The sequence below is a fragment of the Hypanus sabinus genome, chromosome 2 (genome assembly GCF_030144855.1).
Source record: "Hypanus sabinus isolate sHypSab1 chromosome 2, sHypSab1.hap1, whole genome shotgun sequence".
Classification (NCBI taxonomy): domain Eukaryota; kingdom Metazoa; phylum Chordata; class Chondrichthyes; order Myliobatiformes; family Dasyatidae; genus Hypanus; species Hypanus sabinus.
In genome coordinates, this window is record NC_082707.1 from 51,992,640 (window position 1) to 52,020,612 (window position 27,973).

Sequence of the window (27,973 nt, forward strand, 5' to 3'; positions counted from 1 at the left end):
TCCCACCAAGTTTAGAGCTACAGCTACCAGCCTCCCATTTACATGAAACCTACATTAATGTTGTTGAAGACTATGATAACTAATATTTTCCTCCCCCCACAACTGAGTCCTCTGATTCTCTCACTCACCTACGCACAAAGTGCAATTTTACAGTGGCCATCCTACCTCCAAACTCCCACATCTTTAGTGGGAAGTAACTGAAAGAAACCCATAGTCACAGGAAGTACATGAAAACAGTCAGGAGTGGAAGGGGTGATCAGTTTCACATTCCTGGTGTCTGAGGATCTATCCTGGGCTCAACATTGATGCAATTACAAAGAAGGCTTGAGAGCAGCTATATTCCATTAGGAGTTTGAGGGAGTATTGATAGCTCATAAAAAACTCTAGCAAGTTTCTACTGATGTACTGTGGAGAACTTTCTAACCGGTTGCAAAACCACCTGCTATGTAGGGGCCACTGCACAGGATCGAAGGACGCTGCAACAGGTTGCAAACTCAGTCAGCTCCGTCGATGGGCACTAGCCTTTCCACCATCAAGAACATCTTCAAAAGGCGATGCCCAATAGAGGCGACATCGCTCATTAAGGACCCCCATGACCTAGGACATGCTTCCTTCTTGTTACTACCATCAGAGAGGAGGTACAGGAGCCTGAAAACACACACTCAACATTTTAGGGAGAGTTTCTTTGGCTCTGACATCAGAATTCTGAACGGACAATGAACCATTCAGATATATAGATAGATACAGATATTAATCATGATTGATTCAGTCTCCTCACAGACAGTACCTGAGGTCAGGATTAAAACAGAGTTTCTGGCACTGCGAGGTGCCAGTATTCCACAGAAAACCCTCCATCCTGCACTGTAACACCCTAGTCAGAGGATTGCTGGAGGCTTGATGCCTCCCATTCTGGTGCAGCTCACCCCTCAACGTTGTACCAGCTAAGGTAGTTCCATTCACTTGCTGTTCTTCATTAACAACCTAGAGTATTGTTTCTTTTCCTTTTAAAAATATAACACATGCTCAGACTTACAGTTGCTTTCAATGCTTGGATGGCTTGGCTCCTGTGAAATCCCATTGATGTGATAATGGCAACAATCTCTTCTGGTGGCTGGTTCTTCGTTGAGGAGGCTCCTCCAGCGAGACCAACCTCATACTGACCCAACTCAGTAGCGCCAAGTTCATTACATCCTGATAGTGCCAGTGGCTCAGCAAAATCTAGTGGGAAGAGTAGGAAATTAAGACAAATTAACTTATTAATAAATTACCGCCAATTGTAATTGCTTTGGTTGTGGCAGTGTGGCTTTCAACAGCTAAAGCATCATGCTCTGGAGTTCCAAAATCTCCTTGCTCTTTTATGATACTTTTTAAAAACTATGGAGATTTTTTTTTAAGTTTTAGATCACCTGCCCTATTATGTCTTGATGTGGCTAGTCAACAGTTTTTATTTGAGAACACTTCCCTTAAATGCCATCAACATTTCTGCAATGCTGAAGTGATATATAAATAGAAACTGCAAGATCTAAAATTTCAGTTCTGGTCTGTGTGCCAAGCCGACGACAACGTTGCAATAAGCGCAACCAATGTGTCTTCTTCTGTAATAGCACTGCCCTTGTGGATGGTTTTATGGCCCTCATCTTATTTTATAAACATATCCTCAGAAGTTATGCATTGCAATTTAACATATGAAGGCAGATCTGAAACACATACACTGCCAGAGTGGTAATCAATAACTACAGCATCAGATTTTCTCACAATACTTAGATGAACATAGCATCTTCACATTTTTGAACAACTAGTTGTAGTTTTATTCTTGGTTTGTGTAAAGTCTGCCAGAATAAAGTCAGCCAACGATAACATGCATCCCATTGAAAATTACAAATTGAATTTAGGGACTGCATGCCTTGTCGGAAAACCCTGACGTTTACCTGTTGGCCATTAGGCCTTTTTCCTTACCAGGTTCTTCCATGTGTGCTATGATCCAGTTAAAGGCCAACTCAGCTCCCAAATTTCCAGTGTAGTAAACCGCTTTCCGACATGCCTCCAGGGGAAATCCCATCTCAGCCAGCTGCATTACTGCTGATTCATCTATTTCAGGAGCTGCAGAAAAAGGGGCACACTTGGAAAAAAATCAGAAAATAAAAGACCGACCCTCTCAGAATACAACTGATATAAAATTATACCACATGTCAGGATTGTCAATGATCTGCACATTTTAAAAAATCTCTAGCACACTACATATTATTAGTGAAAATTGTTGCTCAGCAGAGCTGTATCAAGTATGAGAAGGTGAGAAGAAGACAGGTATTGACTGGAATTACATTACCAGAAGAAATTAACAGTTTGGATACTGCTTTTAATATTATTGCAATGGGTATTAACTTAGCAAGTAGTGGGGGAGATTTGTACAAGAAGATATAATTTTCAGATTTGAGACTGAAAGCATGCTTTTGGAAAAGCTCTTGTAGAAACAAACAATGAAAAGTTGGGATTAAAGTGAAGTACAGTCCATTAATGGATAAGGAAAAGTCATAAATATATTTGCTAAAGTAAAATTGAAAATAATACATACTCTCTATGAAATGATTCAGCAGATGACCTGAAAGATAAAACAACAACATTAGTTTTCATTCACCACCCAGTAACAAACTTCTGCTTTCCCACGCTCCAAAAGATACTGACTGATCTCCAGAACTATAAGAAGGCTAATAAATCCCCGGGTCCAGATGGTCTGCATCCGAGGGTTCTAAAAGAGGTGGCTCAGGAAATTGCGGATGCATTGGTAATCATTTTCCAATGTTCCTTAGATTCAGGATCAGTTCCTGAAGATTGGAGAGTGGCTAATGTTGTCCCACTTTTCAAGAAGGGAGGGAAGGAGAAAACGGAGAACTATCGCCCTGTTAGCCTAACTTCAGTCGTGGTGAAGATGCTTGAGTCCATTATTAAGGACGAAATAGTGGCACATCTAGATGGCAGAAATAGGATTAGGCCAAGCCAGCATGGATTTACCAAGGGCAAATCATGCTTGACTAATCTGTTGGAGTTTTTTGAGGGTGTAACAAGGATGTTAGGTGAGGGTAAGCCAGTAGATGTTGTGTACCTAGATTTTCAGAAGGCATTCGATAAGGTGCCACATAGGAGATTGGTGAGTAAAATCAGAGCTCATGGCATTGGAGGCAGGGTTTCAACATGGATAGAAAACTGGTTGGCAGATAGAAAGCAAAGGGTAGCAGTGAATGGGTGTTTCTCAGACTGGCTGGAGGTGACTAGTGGGGTACCACAGGGCTCTGTATTGGGACCACAGCTCTTTACGATTTATGTCAATGATTTAGATGAGGGCATTGAAAACTATATCAGCAAGTTTGCTGACAATACTAAACTGGGTGGCAGTGTGACATGCGAAGAGGACGTTAGGAGAATACAGGGAGACTTGGATAGGCTGAGTGAGTGGGCAGATACTTGGCAGATGTCATTCAATGTGAATAAATGTGAAGTTATCCACTTTGGAAGCTGGAACAAGAGGGCAGAGTATTGTCTGAACGGTGTTGAATTAGGTAAGAGAGAAATGCAAAGAGACCTAGGAGTCCTAGTTCACCAGTCAATGAAGGTGAATGAGCAAGTGCAACAGGCAGTGAAGAGGGCAAATGGAATGTTGGCCTTTGTTACAAGGGGAATTGAATACAAGAGCAAGGATGTTCTTTTGCATTTGTACAGGGCCCTGGTGAGACCACACCTGGAATATTGTGTACAATTTTGGTCTCCAGGTTTAAGGAAGGACATTCTGGCAATTGAGGAAGTGCAGCGTAGATTCACTAGGTTGATTCCTGGGATGGCAGGGCTGTCTTACGCAGAGGGATTGGAGAGATTGGGCTTGTACACGCTGGAATTGAGGAGATTGAGAGGGGATCTGATTGAAACGTTTAAGATAATTAAAGGATTTGATAGGATTGAGGCAGGAAATATGTTCCAGATGTTGAGAGAGTCCAGTACCAGAGGGCATGGATTGAGAATAAGAGGTCAGTTATTTAAAACAGAGTTGAGGAAGAGCTTCTTCTCCCAGAGAGTTGTGGAGGTGTGGAATGCACTGCCTCAGAAGGCGGTGGAGGCCAATTCTCTGGATTCTTTCAAGAAGGAGCTGGATAGATATCTGATGGATAGGGGAATCAAGGGATATGGGGACAAGGCAGGGACTGGGTATTGATAGTGAATGATCAGCCATGATCTCAGAATGGCGGTGCAGACTCGAGGGGCCGAATGGTCTACTTCTGCACCTATTGTCTATTGTCTATAAGTTGGCAATACCTCTACACAAGAGTAATTCAGTTGACACAAATACATCATAGTCCAATCTGATTTTGACACCCTCATTCATTTGCTATAGTTCGTTCTATAACCTCAAGAGCAACAATCTCCAGCAAATTGCCCAAATTGGCTCTGACACCCACTGTTACCCAACAAGGATCAGGTAACTCAGCAAACTCACTGGATGCAATACTTCTCTTTTCCACAAGTCAACACTATACCAACTGGAGATGAAAGAGAATGCAAATGCTGCAATCTGGAACAACACACAAAATGGTGAAGGAACTCAGCCGGTCAGGCAACATTTATAGAAGGAAGTGTACAGTCGACAAGACTATTCATCTAAACTGAAAGGCAGAGGAGAGTTACAGACCGAAAGATCCTCCACTCCATCTTTCAGTCCAGATAGTGTCTTGCCCTGAAACAGCAACCAACCATTTCCCTTCATAGATGCTTCCTGACCTGCTAAGTTCCTCCAGAATTTTTGTGTATTATGACACTGACTAGACTGGTTAGTTAATCAACAAGACCTCTATTTGCTGAATCAAAAGAGATCTCGAAAACACTTTATTCAGAAAGTATGTCTATGACAGCTAAAATACAGTCGGTGGCCACTTTATTCAGTACACCTGCTTGTTAATTCATATATTCAGCCAATCGTGTGGCAGCAACTCAATGTTTAAAAGCATGAAGAAATAGTCAAGGGGTTCAGTTGTTGTTCAGACCAAATATCAAAATGGGGAAGAAATGTGATCTCAGTGACTTTGACTGTGGAATGATTGTTGGTGCCAGACGGGGTGGTTTGAGTATCTCAGAAACTGCTGATCTCCTGGGATTTTCATGCACAACAGTCTCTGGAGTTTAGAGCAAACATCCCAAAATGCTTCAGAAATTCTGATTTTTTTCTAATCACCAGCACAATTTTTACCCGCTCCCTTAAGGCTAATGTACAAACCCCCATTTCCAGAAAAGTTGGGATATTTTCCAAAATGCAATAAACACAAAAATCTGTGATATGTTAATTCACATGAACCCTTATTTAACTGACAAAAGTACAAAGAAAAGATTTTCAATAGTTTTACTGACCAACTTAATTGTATTTTGTAAATATACACAAATTTAGAATTTGATGGCTGCAACACACTCAACAAAAGTTGGGACAGAGGCATGTTTACCATTGTGTTACATCACCTTTCCTTTTAATAACACTTTTTAATCGTTTTGGAACTGAGGATACTAATTGTAGTAGATTTGCAATTGGAAATTTTGTCCATTCTTACTTGATATAAGACCTCAGCTGCTCAACAGTCCGTGGTCTCCGTTGTCTGATTCTCCTCTTCATGATGCACCATACATTTTCAATAGGAGATAGATCTGGACTGGCAGCAGGCCAGTCAAGCACACGCACTCTGTCTCTACGAAGCTATGCTGTTGTAGCCCATGCAGAACTTGGTCTGCCATCGTCCTGCTGAAAGAAGCATGGACGTCCCGGGAAGAGACGTCACCTCGATGGCAACATGTGTCTCTCTAAAATCCTAATATACGCCTCAGAGTCAATGGTACCTTCACATACATGCAACTCACCCATGCCGTGGGCACTGATGCACCCCCATACCATCACAGATGCTGGCTTTTGCACATTTTGCTGATAACAATCAGGATGGTCGTTTTCATCTTTGGCTCGGAGAACTCGACGCCCATTTTTTCCAAAAACTGGCTGAAATGTGGACTCATCTGACCACAGCACACGGTTCCAGAGTTTTTCGGTCCATCTGAGATGAGCTCAGGCCCAGAGAACTCGCCGGCGTTTCTGCATAGAGTTGATGTATGGTTTCCTCCTTGCATAATACAGTTTCAATTTGCATTTCTGGATGCAGCGACAGACTGTGTTAAGCGACAATGGTTTTCTGAAGTACTCCCGAGCCCAGGTGGCTATAATTGTCACAGTAGCAAGACGGTTTCTTAGGCAGTGCTGCCTGAGGGCTCAAAGATCACGCGCATTCAACAGTGGTTTCCGACCCTGCCCTTTACGCACTGAGATGTCTCTGAATTCTGAATCTTTTCACAATATTATGTACTGTAGATGTTGAAAGACCTAAATTCTCTGCAATCTTGCGTTGGGAAATGTTTCTTTTGAACTGACTAACAATTCTCTCACCAATTTTGTCACAAAGGGGTGAGCCATGACCCATCCTTGCTTGCAAAGACTGATCCTTTGATGGATGCTAGTTTTATACCCAGTCATGTTACCTCACCTGCTACCAATTAGTCTTCCAAACCGGTGTTATTTGAATATTCTGCGCACTTTTCAATCTTAATTTAACTCTGCCCCAACTTTTGTTGAGTGTTTTGCAGCCATCAAATTTTAAATTTGTATATATTTACAAAATACAATTAAGTTGGTCAGTAAAACTATTGAAAATCTTTTCTTTGTACTTTTGTCAGTTAAATAAGGGTTTACGTGAATTAACATATCACAGATCTTTGTTTTTATTGCATTTTGGAAAATATCCCAGCTTTTCTGGAAATGGGGTTTATATGTCTATCCTGGAGAAAGCATGTTGATTCAAATATATGCAATTTTAATCTCTCAATGAAAATGTGCAGCATTTGCACCAAATGGCTGATTCTTAATAGTTCACAGATTTTATTTCAACTTTGTCATAATTTCCTGTCAATTTTCTGATTTCTCTGTACCTCATAAACTATACGATGCCTTTGGATTTTGTTACTTGAGGGGAATCACGATGCTTTTTTTGTTTTCGTAGTGCAATGTCGGTTCCGATCAGTACTTTGATAAACCTTCTCTGAACTGCTTCCAACACAACAGCATCTTTCCTCAAACATGAAGACCAATATAGTACATGGCATGGCATTCCATTAATGACCTATATCAGTGAAGGATAACCTCCCGACTCTATATTTAATCTTCCAGCAAATAAATGAGATCATTCTGTTACATTTCCTAATTCCATGCCCCAACTATATGTTCTTGTGACTCATACAACAGGACACACAATTCTTTGTGCATCCCAAAGCTATGCAACTTCTTCCTATTTATCCTTCTTCTTATTTTGTTCCTGCCAAAATGGACAATCCTCATTCTCCTTTTGCCTGATCTTTGCATATTCTCTTACCTTTGTGGCCTCACATCCTCTTTACCATTTACTTTCAGGGAGTTTAGCAAACACACCTTTTGGTGTCTTTATCCCAGTGATTTATATCAATTAGAAAATTATCTCAAATGATCCAGCACTGATCCCTCTGGCCAATCAGAAAAAGAACCATTTACACCAGCTTGGTTTCTTTTTAGCCAGCGAACCTTTCTCCTCACTGACACATTACCTCCTCCATCATGAGCTTTCATCTTCTGCAATGATCCTAGGTGCAACCCTTTAGGAAATCCCTTCTGGAAATCCAAATATCATACATCCACCTGTTTCCTTTATCCGCAAAACAAGTTATTTTTTCAAAGAATAAAAATATCGGTCAATTATGATCACCCTTTTAAACATGGTGAGCTTTGCCTGATTACCTTGAATTTTTCCAAGGGCTCTGTTATAATTCACTTAACTTTAACTTCTAATAATTTTGCCCTTTCAAAAGTTAAGCTCTCTAACTTTTAGCTTCCTCTCGAATATCTCCTCTTCCTTTCTGAATAAAAATATTTCCTTTACTATTTTTCTATTTAATGAAACTTTGCCCAAATCCAGGGAATTTCTGAAAATCAAAAGTAACTCATCAGTTATTTCACAAACTACTTTTTTTAAGACCCTAGATGAAGTTAATCAGAATCCAAGGACTTTAGTCAGTAGCTCCAACAACGCTAGTGATTACAAGTTTGCAGTTCTTCCTTAATTTCTTCATCTTTCCTTGTATCTATTTTTGGAACATTACTTGTGTCCTCTACAGTGAAGACTGGAACAAAATACCAATCTAATTTACCTGTGGTCTCGTTTTCCATTACTAATTCTCCACACTCACTTTCTATTGGACCAATGCTCACCTTATTAACTAGTTTCCTTTTCAAAGTAAGGACAGAAACTCTTACTGCCTTCATAGTTCTAGCTCACTTTATGTCATAGTTCAATATTTCCTTTATAGTTTTAGTGTGTTTAGTGGATATATCATTCCAACTTCTGACCTGCCATCTATTTTTGTACAGTAACTTGTTTTCTCTTTAAGCTTAATATGATCTTTACCTTGGACGTGGATGTACCCACAAGTACCCAGGGGTGCACCTGGATGACAGGCTTGAGTGGAGCAGCAACACAGAGGCTGTGTACAGGAAGGGCCAGAGTTGCCTCTACTTTCTGAGGTCCTTTGGAGTATGAAGGCCTCTCCTTCACATGTTCTACAGTCTGTTGTTGGCAGTACAATCTTCTATGCAGTGGTGTGCTGGGGCAATGGCATCAACACGGGTAATGCCAAAAGGTTCAATAAACTGATTAGAAAGGCTGACTTTATTATAGGAGTCAAACTGGACACACTGGCGACTGTGGTAGAACAAAGGACCCTGTGGAAAATCCTGACAACTCTGGACAATGTTTCTCACCTTCTGAAGTCACCTTGGATGAACAGAGGAGCACTTTTAGTAATAGGTTAAGACAACTGCGCTGCTTGAAAGAGCTCTATGTGAGGTCATTCTTATCCTCTGACATTAGGCTCTATAATGAGGTAACCTATTTTTTAATTCTTTCTTATTTCTCATCTAACATTTGTATATTTATACACTTGTAATGCCACTGTGACATTGCAATTTCATTTGGGATCAATAAAGTATCTATCTAATTTCAACAGGTGGATCCTCCATTGAAATTTTACCTTCTCACCTTTAAGTCTAACAATGAAATCTATGGGAATTATCCCATGGTGCATGCAATTCCCAGCCATATCCTAATGCAGTGTATATGCATTTTTGCTTCAAGGATACTAATAATTTGTATTCTAGAGCATTAAAAGAAGTGGCTGTGAGAACAGTGAATATTCCTAAAATAATTTGTTTTACAAAGCCCGAAGCCTCTAAAACCTAATGTTGGAATTAAGGGTTCATCACAGTTTTTAATGAGGTGAATTAAGTTCAAGGCCATCGTGTCTCCTCAAAAACAATTTGTAAATGTTAGTGCTGTGTTTCTCCAAAGATAAGCAAACAAACATAAAAAAAATAGGACAAAGACAAGAAAATGTGCAGATGCTGGAAATTCAAGCAACACACCGGGCAGCATCTATGGAAAAGAGTGAACGGTCGATGTTTCAGGCTGAGACCCTGTTGATAGAAAATAGGACAGGAAAGGCCATTCAGCCCTCTGGGTTTACTTCACCATTCTATACAATCAAGTTTTATTTACCTATCTTAATAACGTATCTTCCCACTTATTCCTTGATGCTTTATGCCTAGAATTTTATCAATTTCCTTCTTAAGAATAACTCATGAATGAGATAATGAATTCCAGAGATTCATCACCCTATGAGGGAATACGTCTTTCCTCATGTCAGTCCTAAAGCTCTTATTCTGAGACTCCTCATTTGAAAATCCCACAGCCACATCCCCCCATTCTTATTTTTCACCCTCTAATCTGTGGGAATTATTCCCATTATCTATAAAGCTCTGGAAAATAACTCACAATTCACTGTTTTGACAGATACCTCCTCTACAGCTCTAGATTGAGAATGCTTACACATTGCTTCAATGAGGTGAACAGGTCACAGGGAGAATGGAGCAGTAAACTGTGATGTAAGAATGAGTTACCTTTACTTTGATCAGTGATGACAATGGGTGGAGAAATATCAGGCAGTTCTTCCTCTCCAGGTTGCAAACCTGTTGCTCTAAGGTGGGAGACATCTAGGAGATCTGGCATGTCTATCGAGACATCTGAAACACAGTGCAGAGAAAAACTACAGTCGTGCGATGGGCCTTACAACACATATGGACTTAAATAGCCAAACAACTTTTATGTTTAGGAAAAATGAGTAGCAGCAAGTAACAAAGCACATTTCTAAAAAAAATTACAACTAAAATATTTCACACTTTACCTCTTAACCAAAATCTTCAAATTTCAAAGTAAATTTATCAAAGAACATATACTACCCTGAGATTCATTATCTTGCAGGCATTCACAGCAAATACAAGAAACACAATAGAATCAAAGAACGACTGACCCCCATCCAATGTGCAAAAGACAACAAACTGTGCAAACAGAAAGAGAAAGAAATAAAGAAATAATATAAATGATAATAAATAAGCAATAAATATCAAGAACGTGAGATTAAGAGTCTTGAAAGTAAGTTCATAGTCTGTGAGAACATTTCAGTGATGGGGTGAGTGAAGTTGAAGTTAACCCCTCTGGTTCTGGAGCCTGATAGCTGAGGGGTAATAACTGAACCTAGTGGTGTGGGTCCTGAGACTGCTGTACCTCCTTCCTGATAGCAGCAGCAAAAGGAATGGTGGTGGTCCTTGATGATGGATGCTACTTTCCTCTGACAGCGCTCCATGTAGATATACTCAATGGTAGGGAGGACTTTACCCATGATAAACTGGGCTGTATCCACTACTTTTTGTAGGCTCTTCCATTCAAGGGCACTGGTGTTTCCATACCAGGCTGTGATGCAACCAGTCAATGTATATAACACTCCACCACACACCAATAGAAGTTTGTCAAAGTTTTAGATGATGTGCTGAATCTTGACGAATTTCTAAGCAAGCGGAGGAGTGTTGTGTTTTCTTCCTAAAATCAGTTATGTGATGTACCCAAGACATATTCTCTGAAATGCTCACACTGGGACATTTCAAGTTTCTGAAACTCTCCATCCCTGACTTCCTGGTGAGGACTGGTTCACTGACCTCAGGCTTCCTGCTCCTGAAGTCAATAATAAACTCCTTAGTCTTGAGTGAGAGTTCATTGTTGTGGCACCACTCAGGCAGATTTTCAATCTCCCTCCAATATACAGACTTGGCACCACCTTTTATTCCGCCAACGACAGCAAACTTGAATATGGCATTGGAGCTGTGCTTAAGTCTCACAGTCATAAGTGTAAAGCGAGTAGAGCAGGGGCTAAGCATGCAACCTTGTAGTGCACCTGGGCTGATGGAGATCACGGAGGAGATGTTGTTGCCAATCCAAACTGACTGGGGTCTGCAAGTGAGGAAATCGAGGATCCAATGGCACAAAGAGATATTGAGGCCTCGGTCTTGAAGCTAATGATTTAATTTTGAGGTGCTAACAGTGTTGAAAGCTGAGTAGTCGATAAAGAGCATACTGATGTATGCACCTTTGCTGTCCAGATGTTCCAGGGTTGAGCAAAGAGCCAATGAGATCTACTGCAGACCTGTTGTACCTGTAGGCAAACTGGAGACAATCCAAGTACCTTCTCAGGTAGGAGTTGATGTTTTATCAGGAACCCTTCAAAACACTTCACCTCTGTGGATGTGAGTGCTATGGGACGATAGTCACTGAGGCAGGTCACCACTTTCTTCTTAGGCACGGGTATAATTGAAGCCTGCTTGAAGCAGGTGGGTACAAGAGACAGCTGAAGAGAGAGGTTAAAGATCTCAGAGAACACTCCAGCCAATTGATCAGCACGACTTTTATAACGTGGCCACATCTGGGCCTGATTTTTTCCGAGGGTTCACCCCCCTGAAGGCTGCTCACATATCTGCCTCAGAGACTGAAACCACAGGGTCATTGGGGAGTGTGGAAGTTCGTGAAGGTTCCTCCAGGTTTTGATGGTCTAAAGTGAACATCAAAAGGCATTGATCTCATCTGGGAGCTTGGTTTCACTTTTTAGGAGGTGATAGCATTCAAGCTCTGCCACACCTGTCGAGCGTCCTTCAGTGATTCCAGTTGGGTCCAGAATTGCTACTTCACACGTGAGATGGCTTTCTGGAGATTATACCTGGACTAACTGTATTTTATTTGGCCACCAGATCTGATTATCAGATCTGAATGGTTCATTCAGGGCTTCTGCTTGCAGAAGACTAAATGATTTTGTAGGACACACTCAAATGCAACTGATTTTATAAAGTGTATGACAACTGTGGTATATTTGTTCAGATCCTCCGATGAGTCCTTGAATATAGTATAGTCCACCGACTCAACGCAATTGAGTAGCCACTCTTCTGCCTCCTGCGATAGCATCTTCGTTGTCCTCATCTCTGGAGCCTTACTCTTCAGCCTCTGCCTGTATGCAGGAAGGAGAACAGCCAAGCAATGAGATTTCCCAAAATGCTTTCAAGGCATAGAACTGTAGGCATTCCTAATTGTGGTAAATATGTGGCTGAGTGTGTTGGGCCCCTGCTGCTGCAGGTGATATGTTTATGATAATTAGGCAGACGTTTCTTCAAACAAACCTGACTGAAGTCCCCAACAGTGATTTGAAAGGCTGTTCCTTATTTGTTGATGTGACACCCAACTGCGGCCAGGATCACGGAGGAGATCTCTCTTGGTAAGTGGAACGGTCGGCACTTAATCCAGGTTAGGGCAACAAGACTTTGACAAGTTCACTGTGTCCAAGCACCACAAAAAGTTAAAGAGTTTATCACAAAACATGGACCCCCACCTTTTGCTTTCTCCGAATCAGCAGTCCTGTCCATCTGGTGTATCGAGAAGTCCTCAGGTCTTTCTCAAGTATCCAACGTGTCCAAAGTGAGCCTTGACTCTGGGAAACAAAAAAAAAACACAGCAATTCCTCACTTCCCGCTGACTTAGCAATCTTGCGTGTAGGTCCTCAATCTTGTTCTTCAGTAGCTGTACATTTGCTAATAATAGGGAGATTCATTCTTCAACATTTTAGTCTGGCTTGGAATCCGCTGCTCCTCCTTCACTTCCGCCCATGGCGACGTACCGTCATCTGCTTGAAGGTGCCGTACCTGCATGCTTGAGAGTTAAGTCTGCGAGCTCTTCAAAGGATCATGAAATCGCTTGTTCATTACAAGTCTTCATTGTAACACAAGAGGCAGCATAGGTGCAAGTAGCTGACAGCTGCTTTACTAACCAAAATAAATATTAATAGACCATCTCACTGAGTAGTCACTTAATTTAGTTCATGGCCTATTTATTGGTAGCAGAGTAGATCAGAACACTGATAGGAATGCCCAGTCAAAACAATAAAATATGAATTCGGTATTATTTATTGAATGTCGTTCAGAATACTAGATTCTGTATTTCTGAACGATGGAGTTAAAGATTTCAAATCCGTCGATTAGACTCCAGCAAACAATCCATCAACTGTGAAAGGTGTCCACTGATCTTAAAGCTATCAGAGGATAAGTTCCATACACCAAGTTCCAAGAGAGGTATCATATAAGTATTTGACACCTTAGCCCAGGGGTCGGCAACCTTTTTGCCTCTGTGGGCCGGATCACGTATTAATGAGCAGACGGTGGGCCAGATAAATGCCATAAAAAACTTGAAATATGGGAATTATCCATTTAAGTACATCTAGTTAATTAATGAAAGACACATGCCAGAAAATCCCACAGGCCGTAGATTGCCTACCCGTGCCTTAGCCAAAGAATAATGGGAGGGAAAAATAAAGAAAACTATAAATCCCACATCCAAATTCCGTGATTTCAAGTCCACATTTCTCATTGATCCCCACAGATTAACTACCGTTTGCAAGTGACAGAGAAGGCCACCAGATGTGATCTGCAATGGCCAGTAACTATTTTCTGCATATCTTTAATGTTACTGGAGAGATAGTCCAGATTTGTTGGGTAGATAGGAACCTCAGAGTAATTGTTCGTAGACATAGAGCACAGGAGAAGGGGTAGAGGTTGGGTGGCTGTCGAGATTTGTGCAGAAAGTCAGAAGATTCTGAGCTCTTTGTGGAAGCAGAACAAAGTAGAAATGAGTTCCACCTGGATACCAGCAACAATATAACTAGGATGCCTCACTTCCAACCTAAGGCAGAATGAACGTTCCTGATGTATGTTCAAAAGTCACCTGGGAATAACCCAAGAGCATGATTAAAGCGAAGCAGACAATTCAAAAACATCTTGCTCTCCTGAAAGAAATTATTTTCTTCCATCATAGCTTAGAGACAGCATGGGCGTCATTTCCCCCATCATGACTGAAAATATCTAAAATGCCAATTGAGGGGCAGAGAGAAGAGTGGTTCCAGTGGCAGTATGATAGTTACTTACCAAATATTTTCAACAAAGCAATCCTTCTGTGTTTATTTACTATGCATTATGAATACTTTCATTAAAAATATACCTAAAGAACCTGACCATTTTAAAAAATGACTGATTTCCAAGAGCTTACCTAATTTTTTTGGTACCCAGTCTATACCAAAGGTAAATTTCTTTATCTGAATCACCAAATACTCAGGAAATGAAGCAAAGTGTATTGTCCTGTAAATAAAAAATATACTACTTTAAAATCACAGAACCAGCTTCTATTCTTTAATCCATTCATTTATTTGGTATCAAATTATTTTTACCCAACACTTTGTACAGAAATTTGGTATCATATTGTCCATTTTGCATAATTTATAAGTTACTTAGAAAAATAATTAATGAGTAAAATAACATAGAAGAATTGGACTAAATAGTCAATAAAATATAATTTTGTTAACGGGACATGTTGATGATAGTTTGTCAGAGACTTCTCAATCTGACCTCGATTGCAGAGTTTATTTATTTATTAACAACATATGGTAATTTTTGTATCTTGCACTTTACTGCTGCTGCAAAACAATAGATTTCATGAAATAAGTCAGTGATAATAAAACTGATTCTAATTCTGACACAATTAAATCTTACACAGTTGATTCTATTTTAAAATAGTTAAGACTAATCAATCATGTAGCTCTTAATGCACAATTATTTAAGAAATGATCATCTAAAATAGAATTCCTTATTACTCAGCATTGTCCTATAAAGTATGCTTTTAAGTTTCCTCTTTATAAAGTTATTATAAAGCCAAGAAATAAATCACTCAGGACACAAAGAACTGAGAATGACAGGTATTTCAACCTTTTTTAAAGATGATGGAGAGATAAGTTTCAATTGACAGAGAAACACAAACATGGAAAATGCTGCTCTGGTTAACCACTTTCTGAATAATGAAAAGTAGCCTGACTGGCTCCAGTCTTCTTTTAGCTAAGAAATATTACCATTGCCAGTAATTTTTCTCTATGTATATAATTCTCACCTATTTAGACAAAATTTATCAATCAAAGCAAAAAACATGACAGAAAGTCACAAATACAAGAAAATCTGCGGATGCTGGAAATCCGAACAACACATGTAAGATGCTGGAGGAACTCAGCAACTATGGAAAAGAATATAGTTGACATTTCCAGTCAGTCCTGCTGAAATATCGACTGTACTCTTTTCCATAGATGCTGTCTGGCCCACTGAGTTCCTCCAACATTCTGTGTGTGTTGCACGGAAAGTCGTACTTCAGGAATGAGGGAAGATAAATATGAATAGCCCCAAGATGCAATTTTGGCACTAGCCTTCAAGTGCATGTATTAAAGAAAGAGCAGTAATTCATACTCTGTTGTCTATTTTATGGTAAAAGACTGCATGATTCACTGTTAGTAGACTTTCAACTGATCAAGAGATCTAATGAGGAATTAGCAAATTCATTGTTAAAACACTGCAAAAGCAGGACAGAAAAACACAAATCAATATAAAAATTGCATATGATGGTGTGCAGCAGAAGAGATGAATAATAAATGTTGAATTGTCTTTTATGTATTTAAAATACACAATAAACCCTCAAATTACAGTAAAATTGTATGGCTTAATGTCCAGTCTGTAGCATACAGAAATTACCCAAATTATCTTTTTGTTTTAGAATTTTATTAATTTAAAAAAATGCATTTCAGTTATCGTTAGTGTATCTAGTCAAGAGAAAATAAAACAAACAATATCTACAATACTAGTGCCTATAAAAGTTTTATTAAGAAGGATTCTGCAAATATTAAGACTAACTTTTAACACACAAGTTTATGATAGGCATAAACTACAGTTGACATCCTTAATGTCCTTGCACATCTGTATCTGTTTGTGGAACCAAGCGATTGGTTGCACATAATTAAATATCAAAAAACAAAATAACACGTATATTTAGATAAATTCAAAAGTTTGCAGGGAAATATCCAATCTATTAATATATCAATTCAGACCACTATAAATGTTTACAATAATATCCATTAGTTTAGGAGGCCTGACATTACTGCGATTCAAGAAAATCATTCTAAACCCTTTATTTTACTCAATGAAATGCCCAGCTGTGAAGGTGAGAAATATCAATGTGTATTGAATCTGGTCAAATTGAATATGCATGCTTACTTATTGCCTTTTACATCAATCCAATAAACGGCAGACTATGTCAGCTCAAATTAATCAATATCAAGTTTTTAGTAAGATAGGAAGGAAGGTCATTAAGGAGCATTATTAGGAACAATTTAATTCACTTTTGGAGACATTTTGTACTAACGTATGTTTTAAAACATCGGTCAAAATAAAACATTATTCAGACAGAATCATGCACAGATTTGATTTACTCTAAATCATATTTGTGCATCACATGTTAGACTTTGTGCCTAAACACATCAACACCACACTCCAGCACCCAGAAAGTTTATGCTTCAACTGGTAGAGTCCTCAGTAACGGTATGCAAACTCCTATGCAGTAGGGAGAGGAACTTAATAGAACTGCCACTCTTATTTTTAAACTGAGAACTCAGGGCAGTGTCAAGGTTTGAGAAAGCAAATTAATTCCAGCAAATCAAAAAGTATTGATTAAGAATGACAGAGTTTGAAAGAAGGAACCAAAGGCTGAGTAATTTGCGAAACTCTGCAATTTTAGAGTCCTGGATGAGGTTATCCAAGGAGTCGTCACTATATCACAAAGAGTATATATAGGATTAGGGATATCAATAAATGAGTCAATTTCATTGAAGCATCAACCAAGACAAGGGTGTATAGGTTCATAATAAGCAAAAGGTTAAATAGTAGCTGTCGCTCAAAGGGAACAATCAGATCGGCCAAAATCTTATCAAATATCACAGCAGGTTCAAGGAGCCAGGAAGTCTACGCTCTCGCCCCTAACTCACATATGTTTCACAAACCAACATGAAAAAAGATCTAGCAACAGCCTACTTACTTTATTGCAGCTGATTTTGCCTGAAGTGCACTGCTCCAGAAGTCATTGACATTTTCTGGCTCTTGAAACGCTTGAAGACAAGCACTGAATGGAATTTTGGCACGAACGACCTCCCTGAAAGGTCGCTTTGCTATCTCAGCTTCTCGTCTCCTTAGTTCATAAGCTAACAGTTCCTCTGTGAAATAACAAAAGGAGCTTTATTTAAAATTGTTTTCTTAAAAAATTAAAAATATTTACACAGATGTTTATTATAGTCATTCCTCTTCATTTTCTGAATATCTCATGATCATACAAACATGATTCAATTGTAAAGGTGCTATTTATTATATTTAGATGCACTAATTTCCAGATGGAAAATGAGGAAATGCAGTAATTGTATGAATTCTCCATTAAAATTGTACTTCAATGTAGTGGTTTGGTTTTCTAATGATGAGGTATGAAAATTCTTCCACATTGAAGTGCAGATGTCACCTGGGTTCTTCCTGAAAGAGCTCAGACTCCCCAAAAGGAAACAAAGGACCAATATTTGTGAATTCATTTTGCATTTCTCTTGGGGGAAATTCATAAAGTAGAATTAATTCAGGTTAAAATCAGATTACCACTGACTTATGTGAAATTTGTTGTCTTGAAAAGGCATAAAAATTATAAATTCTAAAAATAGTGAAAAATGAATATTAAAAAGGATTATAAAAAGTTATAAATTAACTATAATTATTCATGTTCTAGTATCATTATACATGACAATGGTAGTAAACAGCAAATTCAGGCCAGGGCTCTGTGGTTTTCTTTTGTCTGAGCTACATTATTGAATATAAACTACAGAATTCTGTGTAATGGTTTGCCACAGGGATTGGAGTGGGTTCATCTATTGCTAGCAATTCATACTCAGTGACCATTTTATTAGGTACACCTGTATGCCTGCTCACAAAGGCAAATATCTAGTCAGCCAATCCTGTGGGATCAACTCCATGGATAAAAGCATGCAGACATGGTCAAGAGGTTTAGTTGTTTTTCAGACCAAACAATAGAATGGAGAAATTATTTGATCTAAGGGACTCTGACTACAGAATGATTGTTGTGCCTACCGGGGTGATTTGAATACCTCGGTAATTCCTGATCTCCTGGGACTTCCACGCACAACACTCTATCTAGAGTTTACAGAGAATGAGTGACAGCTCTGTGGGTGAAAACTCCTTGTTAATGAGCAACCTAACCCTGTTCCTAATTTATATGTTTGTAGGTTAAAAATAACACCACAACCAAAATAACTTTTTTCTAAATCCACATAGGAAGAAAATTCAACAGTACCAAAGCAGCTTTGATACCATTCCAGTTGTAGTAAGTACAGAATCATTATGAATGTCCCAACACTTTTGCCTATGTATTCCTCCATGTCTGAAGCAAGCTCATGGTATCCATACCTTTGTTAACAGCAGCCTCCACCACAGCAGGAAGTTGCATGATGTAGTCAACTCTCTGTGTGTATTTGACTTTCCCGGACTGGCAGCACTGGACACGATCTTCTACCATAAAGCGAAAGACTTCACTGGGATCATCTGAACCATTATTGTTTCTCTAAAATGCAAAGCATAATAGTTCATAAAATAATTTTTAAAAACTGTTTTTATAAGTGTCAGCAAAACAATTCTTAAAATTTAGAATTATAGAATTTAGAATTTTAGAATCATACAGCAGAGAGCAGTTATTTGTGCTGACATTATGAAATAGTTGCCTAATTTAATCCTACTCCGCAGGTTTACTTAAAATCGCTCATGACTCCACAAATGACTCTCTTCTTACAAAATCTATTTTTATTGCCTTTTCAAGTAGTACATTTCCACTATAACAACCATTTGTGTGGGAGAAAAAGACTATCACCTTTTGATGCAAGAAGGGACCCCTTGAATGTTTATGATACTTCATTAACGGTCTATTATCTGCACAAATTAAAATCAAGTTAGCCATAGACAAATTACCTTTAACAATTTTGTGTGGCTGTTCTTTAATGACACATGCATTTCAAAGTAAAATAATCTAAAATTACTTCTTTGAGGGCTTTGTTTTGATTAGTACTTGAGTGCAACATTCTTATTCTTCCATCTGCTGAAAAAGGTGGATTTATAATAGCAGAAAATCAGCAATATTATGATATGAAGTTTTTCCCAGAAGACAGATGAATTTATTATGACATCTTGTATCATGCACAGGCATTAAAACAGTCAAGTGTTACAACTGAAATGCAATTTCCAGGTTTTAATAAATTTGTTTTTATTGTATTTTGTTATGTCTTCCTTAAGACACGAGCAGGACCTTTTATCTTTATATTGAAGAAAACTATGCTTGGATAAAGAGAAGTGCACTAAAGGCTGATTTTAAAACAAAATATTTTTCTTACTGACACTTTACAATGGATGATTGCAGACGTGAGTGAACTTGTAGCCTGCCAAGAATCCAATGATCCCCGAATCTCACTTTCAGAAATTTAAATGCATAGAGATTCAAGATTGAATTGCTCTATATTGAAACCAAACTAAAAGAGGTAATATATCATGAATCAATTTGGCAATACATTTTCCTAGTAACTAATCTGTTTTTTTAATGGACCTATCCATCAGTAAGAATCTTTGGAGAATATCTATTAAAACCAAAACTTGAAACTGAAGTAAAGACATTTGTTGCCATTTGGAGACTTACATCTACAAGGTTGATTAAATGCAGAAAGAATTCTAATGCATCCTGTTGTCGATTTGATGAAAATTCTGGATGTCCTTTTCCAACTAAGGCTTTAAACATTCTAGGCGCCATCCCTTGTTGCTGAGGCTGCAATTATTGAAACAGGGCATTAATCAGGTTATTGTGTTAACGTCAGCAGAATGACGAAAGGAAAAATAAAATACCCACAACCAAAGTAAATGCTGGAATAGGCTCCAGTAACTGATTAGATTAATCCTGGTCTTCTCTAATATTAATCACAATAAATGGTGGCTCAACTTGCCGAGCTGTTGGTCAGCACCAGACAACTGACATACAGGCATAAGGCCTAGAACCAAACGTAAAACAATACAGCACTGGACAAGGCCCTTCACCCACCCCACCCCATATCTGCACCAAACATGACGAAACTCTAGCTAACCACCTCTGCCTGCACAAAATCTGTATTCCTCTAATCCATGTATGTTTATGTGTCCGCCTAAATGTTCCCATCACCTCCCTTACCTGAGAGTTCCAGGCATCTATCATTCTGTGCCAGAAAAAAAGCTTGCCTTGCAAATCACCTTTAGGTTTCCCATCTTTTCACGTTAAACCTATGCCTTCTCATATATAACATTTCCACTTGAAGAGAAACACACTGACTTTCTACTCTCTCACACAGTCTTTCATAATTTCACAGATTTCCAATAAGTCACCCCTTAGATTGACACTGGAGAGAAAACAAAACAAGCTTCTCTAACCTCTCCTCGTGGATAATACATTCCAATCCAGGCAGCATCCTGCTGAATCTAACCCACACACTCTCTAAAGTCTTCATTTCCTTCTTACAGTAGGTGGCCAGAACTGTACAACTGTGGCCTCATCAGAGTTTTAAACAGCTTTAACAGGGCTTGATAACTATCACACGAAACGCCTCAACTGATGAAGACAAGAATGCCATACACTTTCTTTAGTACTCTCTCTACTTGTGTTGCCACTTTCCGGGAGCTCAGGACTTGCACCACATGACCCCTCTGTACATTAACGCCTCTAAAGGTCTTGCTATTTACTGCATATATTCCTCTTGAATTTGAGTTCCCAAAATGCACCACCTTACACTTGTCTGGATTAAATTCCATCTGCCATTTCCCTGCCCAACTTCCAACAACATTTATCTATTTTCAGCACCTGCAGAGTCTTGTGTCTGCATTGCACTGAATCCTTTGACAAACTCCCTCACTATCCACAAGCCACCAATTTCTGTGCCTTTTGTAAACTTGTTATCTGCCCACTTACACTTTCATTTCGAGAAAGATCCCAACACTGCTGTACGTCTAGCTTTTGCATTCTGCAAGGATCAAAGTAAAATCAACTTAATTCAAAAAGCCAGGAAAAGTTCAACAGCTAGAGAAACTTCACAACAGAACTAGAGGAATTGCACTTGTGCACAGAATCCAATTTCCAATCACAAAAAACTGAAGGACCATGGCTTCCCTACCAAATCAGCAGGCTGGATTGACAAGGGAACCACCCAGTCATTTTCACTTCATCATCTCACTGTGTGGCATTAACATATAGGTAAAGCAAAAAAAAAATTGCATTTTTACCCACAATGGCAACACCTCTACCTGTCATACAGACAGCCAGCAGGCCTCTTGGATTCAGATTTAGAAAGAAGCCACAAGTTGTGCAAACATTCTCTCCCAACTGACTTTCCTTCCCTGCAGTTCACACTTCTGCCTGACTGTATACTCAAGACTGGACTGAATGCTGTTACTGAAGTTGTATAACGGGGTAAAATGAAAAAGTGAGTAAGAGTTCATAACGAAGCACAACCTGAAGTTTAGGCCAGGTGGGGTCTTGGGCAGCTAACAAGTTATGAAGTTACTTCACAATTGCGCATAAAAACAGAAAATGCTGCTAATATTCAGTATGCCAGGTAGCATTAGTGGACAGACCACAGTGTTAAAGTTTCTGAGTGATAATCTTTCATTTGTGTTCATTACAAATTTACAGCAACTTCAACTGTTTTACATTTCCAGTATAAATGGGTCATGGATCAAGAGTGCTGCTGGTTGAAACTTGGGGCTAATGAAGCCAATACTCTTGAGAAATATTCGGAGCTGTGAAACCTCACAGAACCACTCATGGCATCCACACGTCTCACGTTTTACAGCCGGCAATTCCCAAAGGCTACAGACTGTTCAAAGAAGGTTCAAACGTTGAACTATCCCTGTACTATCCAACAGATATATCCTACACATTACACTTGTTTGTTGAGTAATGTGCTATGAATGGACCCCTACAATTTGCTTTATTTAGCTGCCAAAGGGCTAGAATAATGCATATTCTCCAGAATATTTCACCAAGTCATAGATGAACCCACCATTAGTCGGGGTAGACCATGGATACTGCATCCTAGCTATCTACGTGATGCACAAACCAGAGCAGTGCAATACGGTGAGCAAGCCTTCATGCAGCCGATGAGCCAAAGGAATGGCAGAGACCAATACGGTTTGGTACCAGTGGCATTCAGTCAGCATTGAAATAATTTCAGGACTGCCTTAGGGACTCCAGCTCTGGAATTTTCCTCAGCATTTACCTCCAAAGCCTTCTCCATGTGTGGGTTTTGTCGAAAAGCACTGGAGGTTTGAGATCAGAATTTTCCTTCTCCTAGAAGAGCTGCCAACCACAGATGAAGAGACCCATCTGTCAAAGGGACTGGTTTTAAGGCACCAGTAGCACGCTTTTGCCCCTTCCCCTGTCCGTAGAAACGGATCCACCAGGCTTAGTAGCTAAGCTACACACAAAGACTGGGAGTTGGATTCGGCTGTTAGAGGGTATTTGAGGTGTACGCAATTGAGAGCATTTGATAAGTACTGGGAGCTTATCCCACTATCTCCCCCGGCTATGACAACCTTATGACTAAGTCATAAGGGCAACAATCATTGTATAGAAAAAAAGGCAAACTGCAGTTTATAAAATCTCAGATCAACCCAAGCAGCAAAAAACAACACCTTGATACTGGGAGAATCAGACTTAAGCTGGGATTTGATTTCTGACTAAAATGGCATGCAGGACTCAACAAGAATATTGGACTAATTTACACCTAAGTGTTGAATAAGAACCATAAACTTTAACTGGCTGACCAGAATTCCTATTTCAGGAATGTACTCAAACATGAGAGAAAATAGCCACACATACCAGTTCACTGTACGTTCAGTTAAAATCCAGATTTCAGACTCTGAACAGAATACAGTTTACATAGAATTCAGAAATACATGTTAGACATCCACGGAATATTAAAAAGTGACTTTGTGTCTTACATGTGGCGTGATTAAAATCTATGAATCATTTGCAAATGAAATTCACTCAGACTGCAACTAAATGACTTGACAGTTATTACTATTTGCATATTTTATACACCTCATTTCCATGAGTAATTTATAGAAGAACCATCTCAGCACTTTTTGTACATTTCTGCTGCCCAACATAGCAAGAATCTAAACTGAATGAAGCTCTGAATGTCAAAATAATGATCCATTACTGAGTTAATCAGAACTATTGTCCAACTCTTGTTTTACCAGGAAAACCTAAATAGGGATTAAAAGAGGTTACAGAGGTGTAAACCTTATGTCTTATGAGTTACACACACAAAATGCTGGTGGAACACAGCAGGCCAGGCAGCATCTATAGGGAGAAGGGATGTCAACATTCCAGGCCTGCTGTGTTCCACCAGCATTTTGTGTGTGTTGCTTGAATTTCCAGCATCTGCAGATTTCCTGGTGTTTGTCTTATGAGTTAAATGGCTACTTAATGCTCTGCAGTTTACAAGTACTGAGAAGCAAAATTTGGGGTACAATCACATACAATAAATTTAGTACTGATTCACTTTGCTCCATTGATGAATTTTGAATGCAAATCAGATTTCATGAACGAAATTAACGACAAAGTGGTGCAGAACGGGATCACCTTCTCCAGGTTGCAATACAAAATGATTAAAAACCACATTCCACTGGAGTATGGGAATAATCACCAACTTTGAGGGATATTTCTTAAAATGCAAACTTGTATAGAGCCAAATGTAATGCAGTGATTTTAAAGCAGTGCCTCAGAAAATATTTATGCATTGTGCACCTTTTAGGCTATTAGGATAATTACACCCACAACTCACCAAACATTACTGTATAGTTTTTCTTAATTCATTCGGCCTCATCATTATTCCTGGAACTGTGCAACTTCATTCTGACTAATAATTACTCACTGACTTTCAATATTTCTTGAAAACTATCTGACTAAAACTAGTCAGAACTAAACATGTGAATAGACAGAAAATGCAGGAATCACTCAGAGTCTCTAACCCAGAGTGTTAACTAGGTATCTCTCTCTGACCTGAGTCCTTCCAACATGTTCTGCTTGCATTTCAGATTTCCACCATCACTGTTCTTTCTGATTGGAAACCTGACACGTGTTCCCAGCTACTATACGTTTCCTAATCAGAGAATCTCTGCCAGTAACTCCTGTGGACGTGGGAATCAGGACTAGCTTCCCTATTTTGTATTCTGATGGCAGATGCCTACTTCTTCATTAGGGAGCATTCTGAGTACTTTTCTGGACTCAAAAGCTTTAATAAAATTGAACTTTGGAGGGTGAACACAACACACAGCCACTTCAGTTTCTCATTTAGCACAAGCCCAGGATTAATTTCAACCCATAATAAAGGATGCAGGAAAGAAAAAAGGGAAAGGCCTGTGATATGGTGGAAAATGGAGATCAAATACATTAACTCAGTCTGAGACGGACAAATTCCTAGCACTTCCTTCAGGATCCTTCTTCTGCAGAAAAATGAAATATGTAGCAGTGTTCTTCAAAATAAATTCCTCCAAATTTTAATAATTCTTGACCATGCAATCTCAATTTTGCTTGAGGCATGCATGCAACATTTCTCATTTGTTTAAAACATGCAACGACCACATAACAATGTGCCTTTGGGACTGTCACGGTATACTACAGTGTAAAATAGTTCACTGTTCTTTGAACCTCCTCTGTGTCACACCTAGGTTTCAAGCCACACACAGGCAAACAGCTACCTTGTTTTCTTCCTTCATCACCTGTTCGATAACCTCAGACTTCACTGGAGGTCTGGAGTACTGGCCTGAGAGTAGTGCATGTCCCAGCTTGGCCCTTTAAAAAATATCACAGCTTTCAGCTCAATTACATATGAGAAGTACGTTCTGTACACAGATAGAATACAAGTTTATTATTAATGAGTCCCAAAGATTCGCACCAATTCTGACAAAGTGGAAATAAGAGGTGAGAACAGATAAAAAGGCAGAATTAATTTTGTAATGTTATTTTTCAGATTCAAGCCATTACAGCCTCAAAGAAAATAAGTGGGATAAGACATGGAACTAAAGGCAGAAGAGGGGCAGAAAATGTGCAGTAGGACACACAAGATCAATTCTACACATCTGCTCCGCAGATGTGATCAAGTGGCTTGATTCATTTATATCTGCTCAGAGAGGTGCTCCACCCAGTGGTCACAATGTGAACTAACGCATTTAAACAAAAGAAAATTTCAATTCTGAGTACGAGGGTCCAAAACCTCATCACTTTTCAGCACTACCAAGCTACATTTCTGACAACTTAGTAGAATTTATGGCTGTTTTTCTTTCTCTCACCACAATGAAAATGGGCATTTAACACAGCAGAAGGTTTAAGAGTATTTTATGGCAAATGTCAATTGCTCACAGCTATGTAATCAGAGATTATCCTGATACATACTGTATTATATCTTGAGTAAGCTGGTGAAGACAAAATTATTACTTTCTCCCAATCAGTATCAAAAGAATCTGTACTATGCACAATGTGTTTAATTTATTTATTCAGCAATCATTATTCATTTAGCTTTCTCACATCTGAAATATATACTCAGTACATTTTGCACCTAATAAAATGACCTTCTGAGTGTATGCTTGTGGTCTTTTGCTGCAGTAGCCCATCCACTTCAAGGTTCAACATGTAGTGCATTCAGAGATGCTCTTCTGCACACCACTGTTGTAACGTGTGGTTATTTGAGTTACTGTCACCTTCCTGTCACCTTGAACCAGTCTGGCCATTCTCCTCTGACCTCTCTCATTAAGAAGGTATTTTCTCCCAAAGAGCTGCCACTCACTGGGTGTTTTTGTTTCGGTTTTTTTGCACCATTCTCTGTAAACTCTAGAGACTGCTGTATGTCAAAATTCAAGGAGGTCAGCAAGTTTCTGAGATACTCAAACTTCCCAGTCTGGCACCAACAATCATTCCACAGTAAAAAGTCACTTAGATCATATTTCTTCCCCACTCTGATGTTTGCTCTCAACAATGCCCAAACATCTTGACCATGTCTGCATGCTTTTATGCATTGAGTTGCTGCTACATGATTGGCTGATTAGATATTTGCATTAACGAGCAGGTGTAGAGGTATACCTGATAAATAGTGTACACTCTTTATGATGATTCTCTTGCCTTTGTCTTTAAACTCTGAAAAATAGTTTCTTATTCATTGAAACTCGGTATCAAATAGCAAATAAATTGAACAACCTGACAAGTAAAAGCTAATTCCTCAAGTCAAAAGCTCATATTCTGTACAAAGAATAGCTTTTCAAATTCAACAAAGCTGAGTAAATAAGTCATTGTCAAAGAGATTTCTCATCATATTTCTGCATGGACATACATTTTTTGATTAGGGAAAAAGTCATCATTTTGTCTTTACTGGCTAAGTCGTGCTACAGCATACATCAGGATAATCTTGCATTAGACAGCTGCGGGCAGTGGATATTTGCCATAATATGCACTTTAAATTTGTTTTTGCTGTATTCTACACTTCTTACTCTTGCCTTCATAAAAATACCAGCAATAAATCCTAGCTGTTGGAAACATTAATGTGGTTCTGCTTAAAGTGGTTTGATTGTTGTTTTTAAAACTATCTTTTAATGAAATCTAAAGTTCTCCTTTCTTTCGTTCTGTATTTGCAATGGCCCACCCTGAGAGCTTCCTGCTTGCTCTTTAAGGCAGGTGACGAGAAGGGAGCAGAGGCAAAGTAACACCAATCTTCATCCCAAAGATTCCTGTCCTCTAGCTCAGCTCTCGATTTGTCAGTGAAAGCTGAATGTATCCAGTGAGATCAGATAGACCAGATTATGTAAAGGGCTTGAATCCCGGAATATGATTTATCTTGGTCTGCGACCTGATCAATCACACCCTGTCCCTTGGCAAGCTCACAATCAGTGTTCCCAGAGCAGCAACTGTGTTCTCCTGAGTCCCGGCTCCATTTCATTGACCCTGGTAGTGGAAGATGCAACCTCAATGTTACAGATTTCATCCTGCAAATTACAGCACTGTTATTTTGTTTCCCCTCTTCCATTCACTTGCCCATCAGTTCTCATAGAAGGGCTTAACCCTCTTAATAGATCATCAGACTGATCTCCAGGCCATTCTGTTTTTCAACACAATATATTCCTACTCTGGCTTAAGCATATTCAGTGTTATATAAATCATACAGAACCATTTGGTAACACTTCCCACCAAAATCTGTACTTACATCTGTGTTTCAAAATCTTGTGTTGGATCCAGAGGAGAATAATCAAATATTCTTTGGAGGTTTCCTACGTACCTGTAAAACAAGCGCACTACACTGTGTATCGTACTTCACACAACCTCAGAATACACGGAAACAGAGTTGAGGAGGAATTACTTCAGCCACTGGGTGATGAGTCTGTAGAATTCATTGCCACAGATGGCTGTGGAGGTCAAGTCTTTGGGTATATTTAGAGTGGAGCTTGATAGGCTCTTGACTGGTAAGTGTGTCAAAGGTTACAGAG

General features: G+C 39.1%; 1 protein-coding gene across 3 annotated transcripts in view; it reads right to left on the reverse strand.

Annotated features, from left to right (window-relative positions):
* The window catches only part of usp13 (ubiquitin specific peptidase 13), a 99,259-nt gene that overhangs the window by 15,695 nt on the left and 55,591 nt on the right, over window positions 1–27,973 (reverse strand). For all 3 annotated transcript variants that reach the window (XM_059945850.1, XM_059945842.1, XM_059945859.1), the window contains 10 exons: window positions 27,694–27,765; window positions 25,202–25,295; window positions 20,115–20,240; window positions 18,842–18,995; window positions 17,421–17,595; window positions 14,565–14,653; window positions 10,052–10,174; window positions 2,573–2,599; window positions 1,957–2,100; window positions 1,034–1,218 (listed from right to left, as the gene is read on the reverse strand). In XM_059945850.1, the coding sequence (XP_059801833.1) occupies window positions 1,034–1,218; window positions 1,957–2,100; window positions 2,573–2,599; window positions 10,052–10,174; window positions 14,565–14,653; window positions 17,421–17,595; window positions 18,842–18,995; window positions 20,115–20,240; window positions 25,202–25,295; window positions 27,694–27,765 (1,189 nt within the window). The remainder of the gene's footprint in view (window positions 1–1,033; window positions 1,219–1,956; window positions 2,101–2,572; window positions 2,600–10,051; window positions 10,175–14,564; window positions 14,654–17,420; window positions 17,596–18,841; window positions 18,996–20,114; window positions 20,241–25,201; window positions 25,296–27,693; window positions 27,766–27,973) is intronic.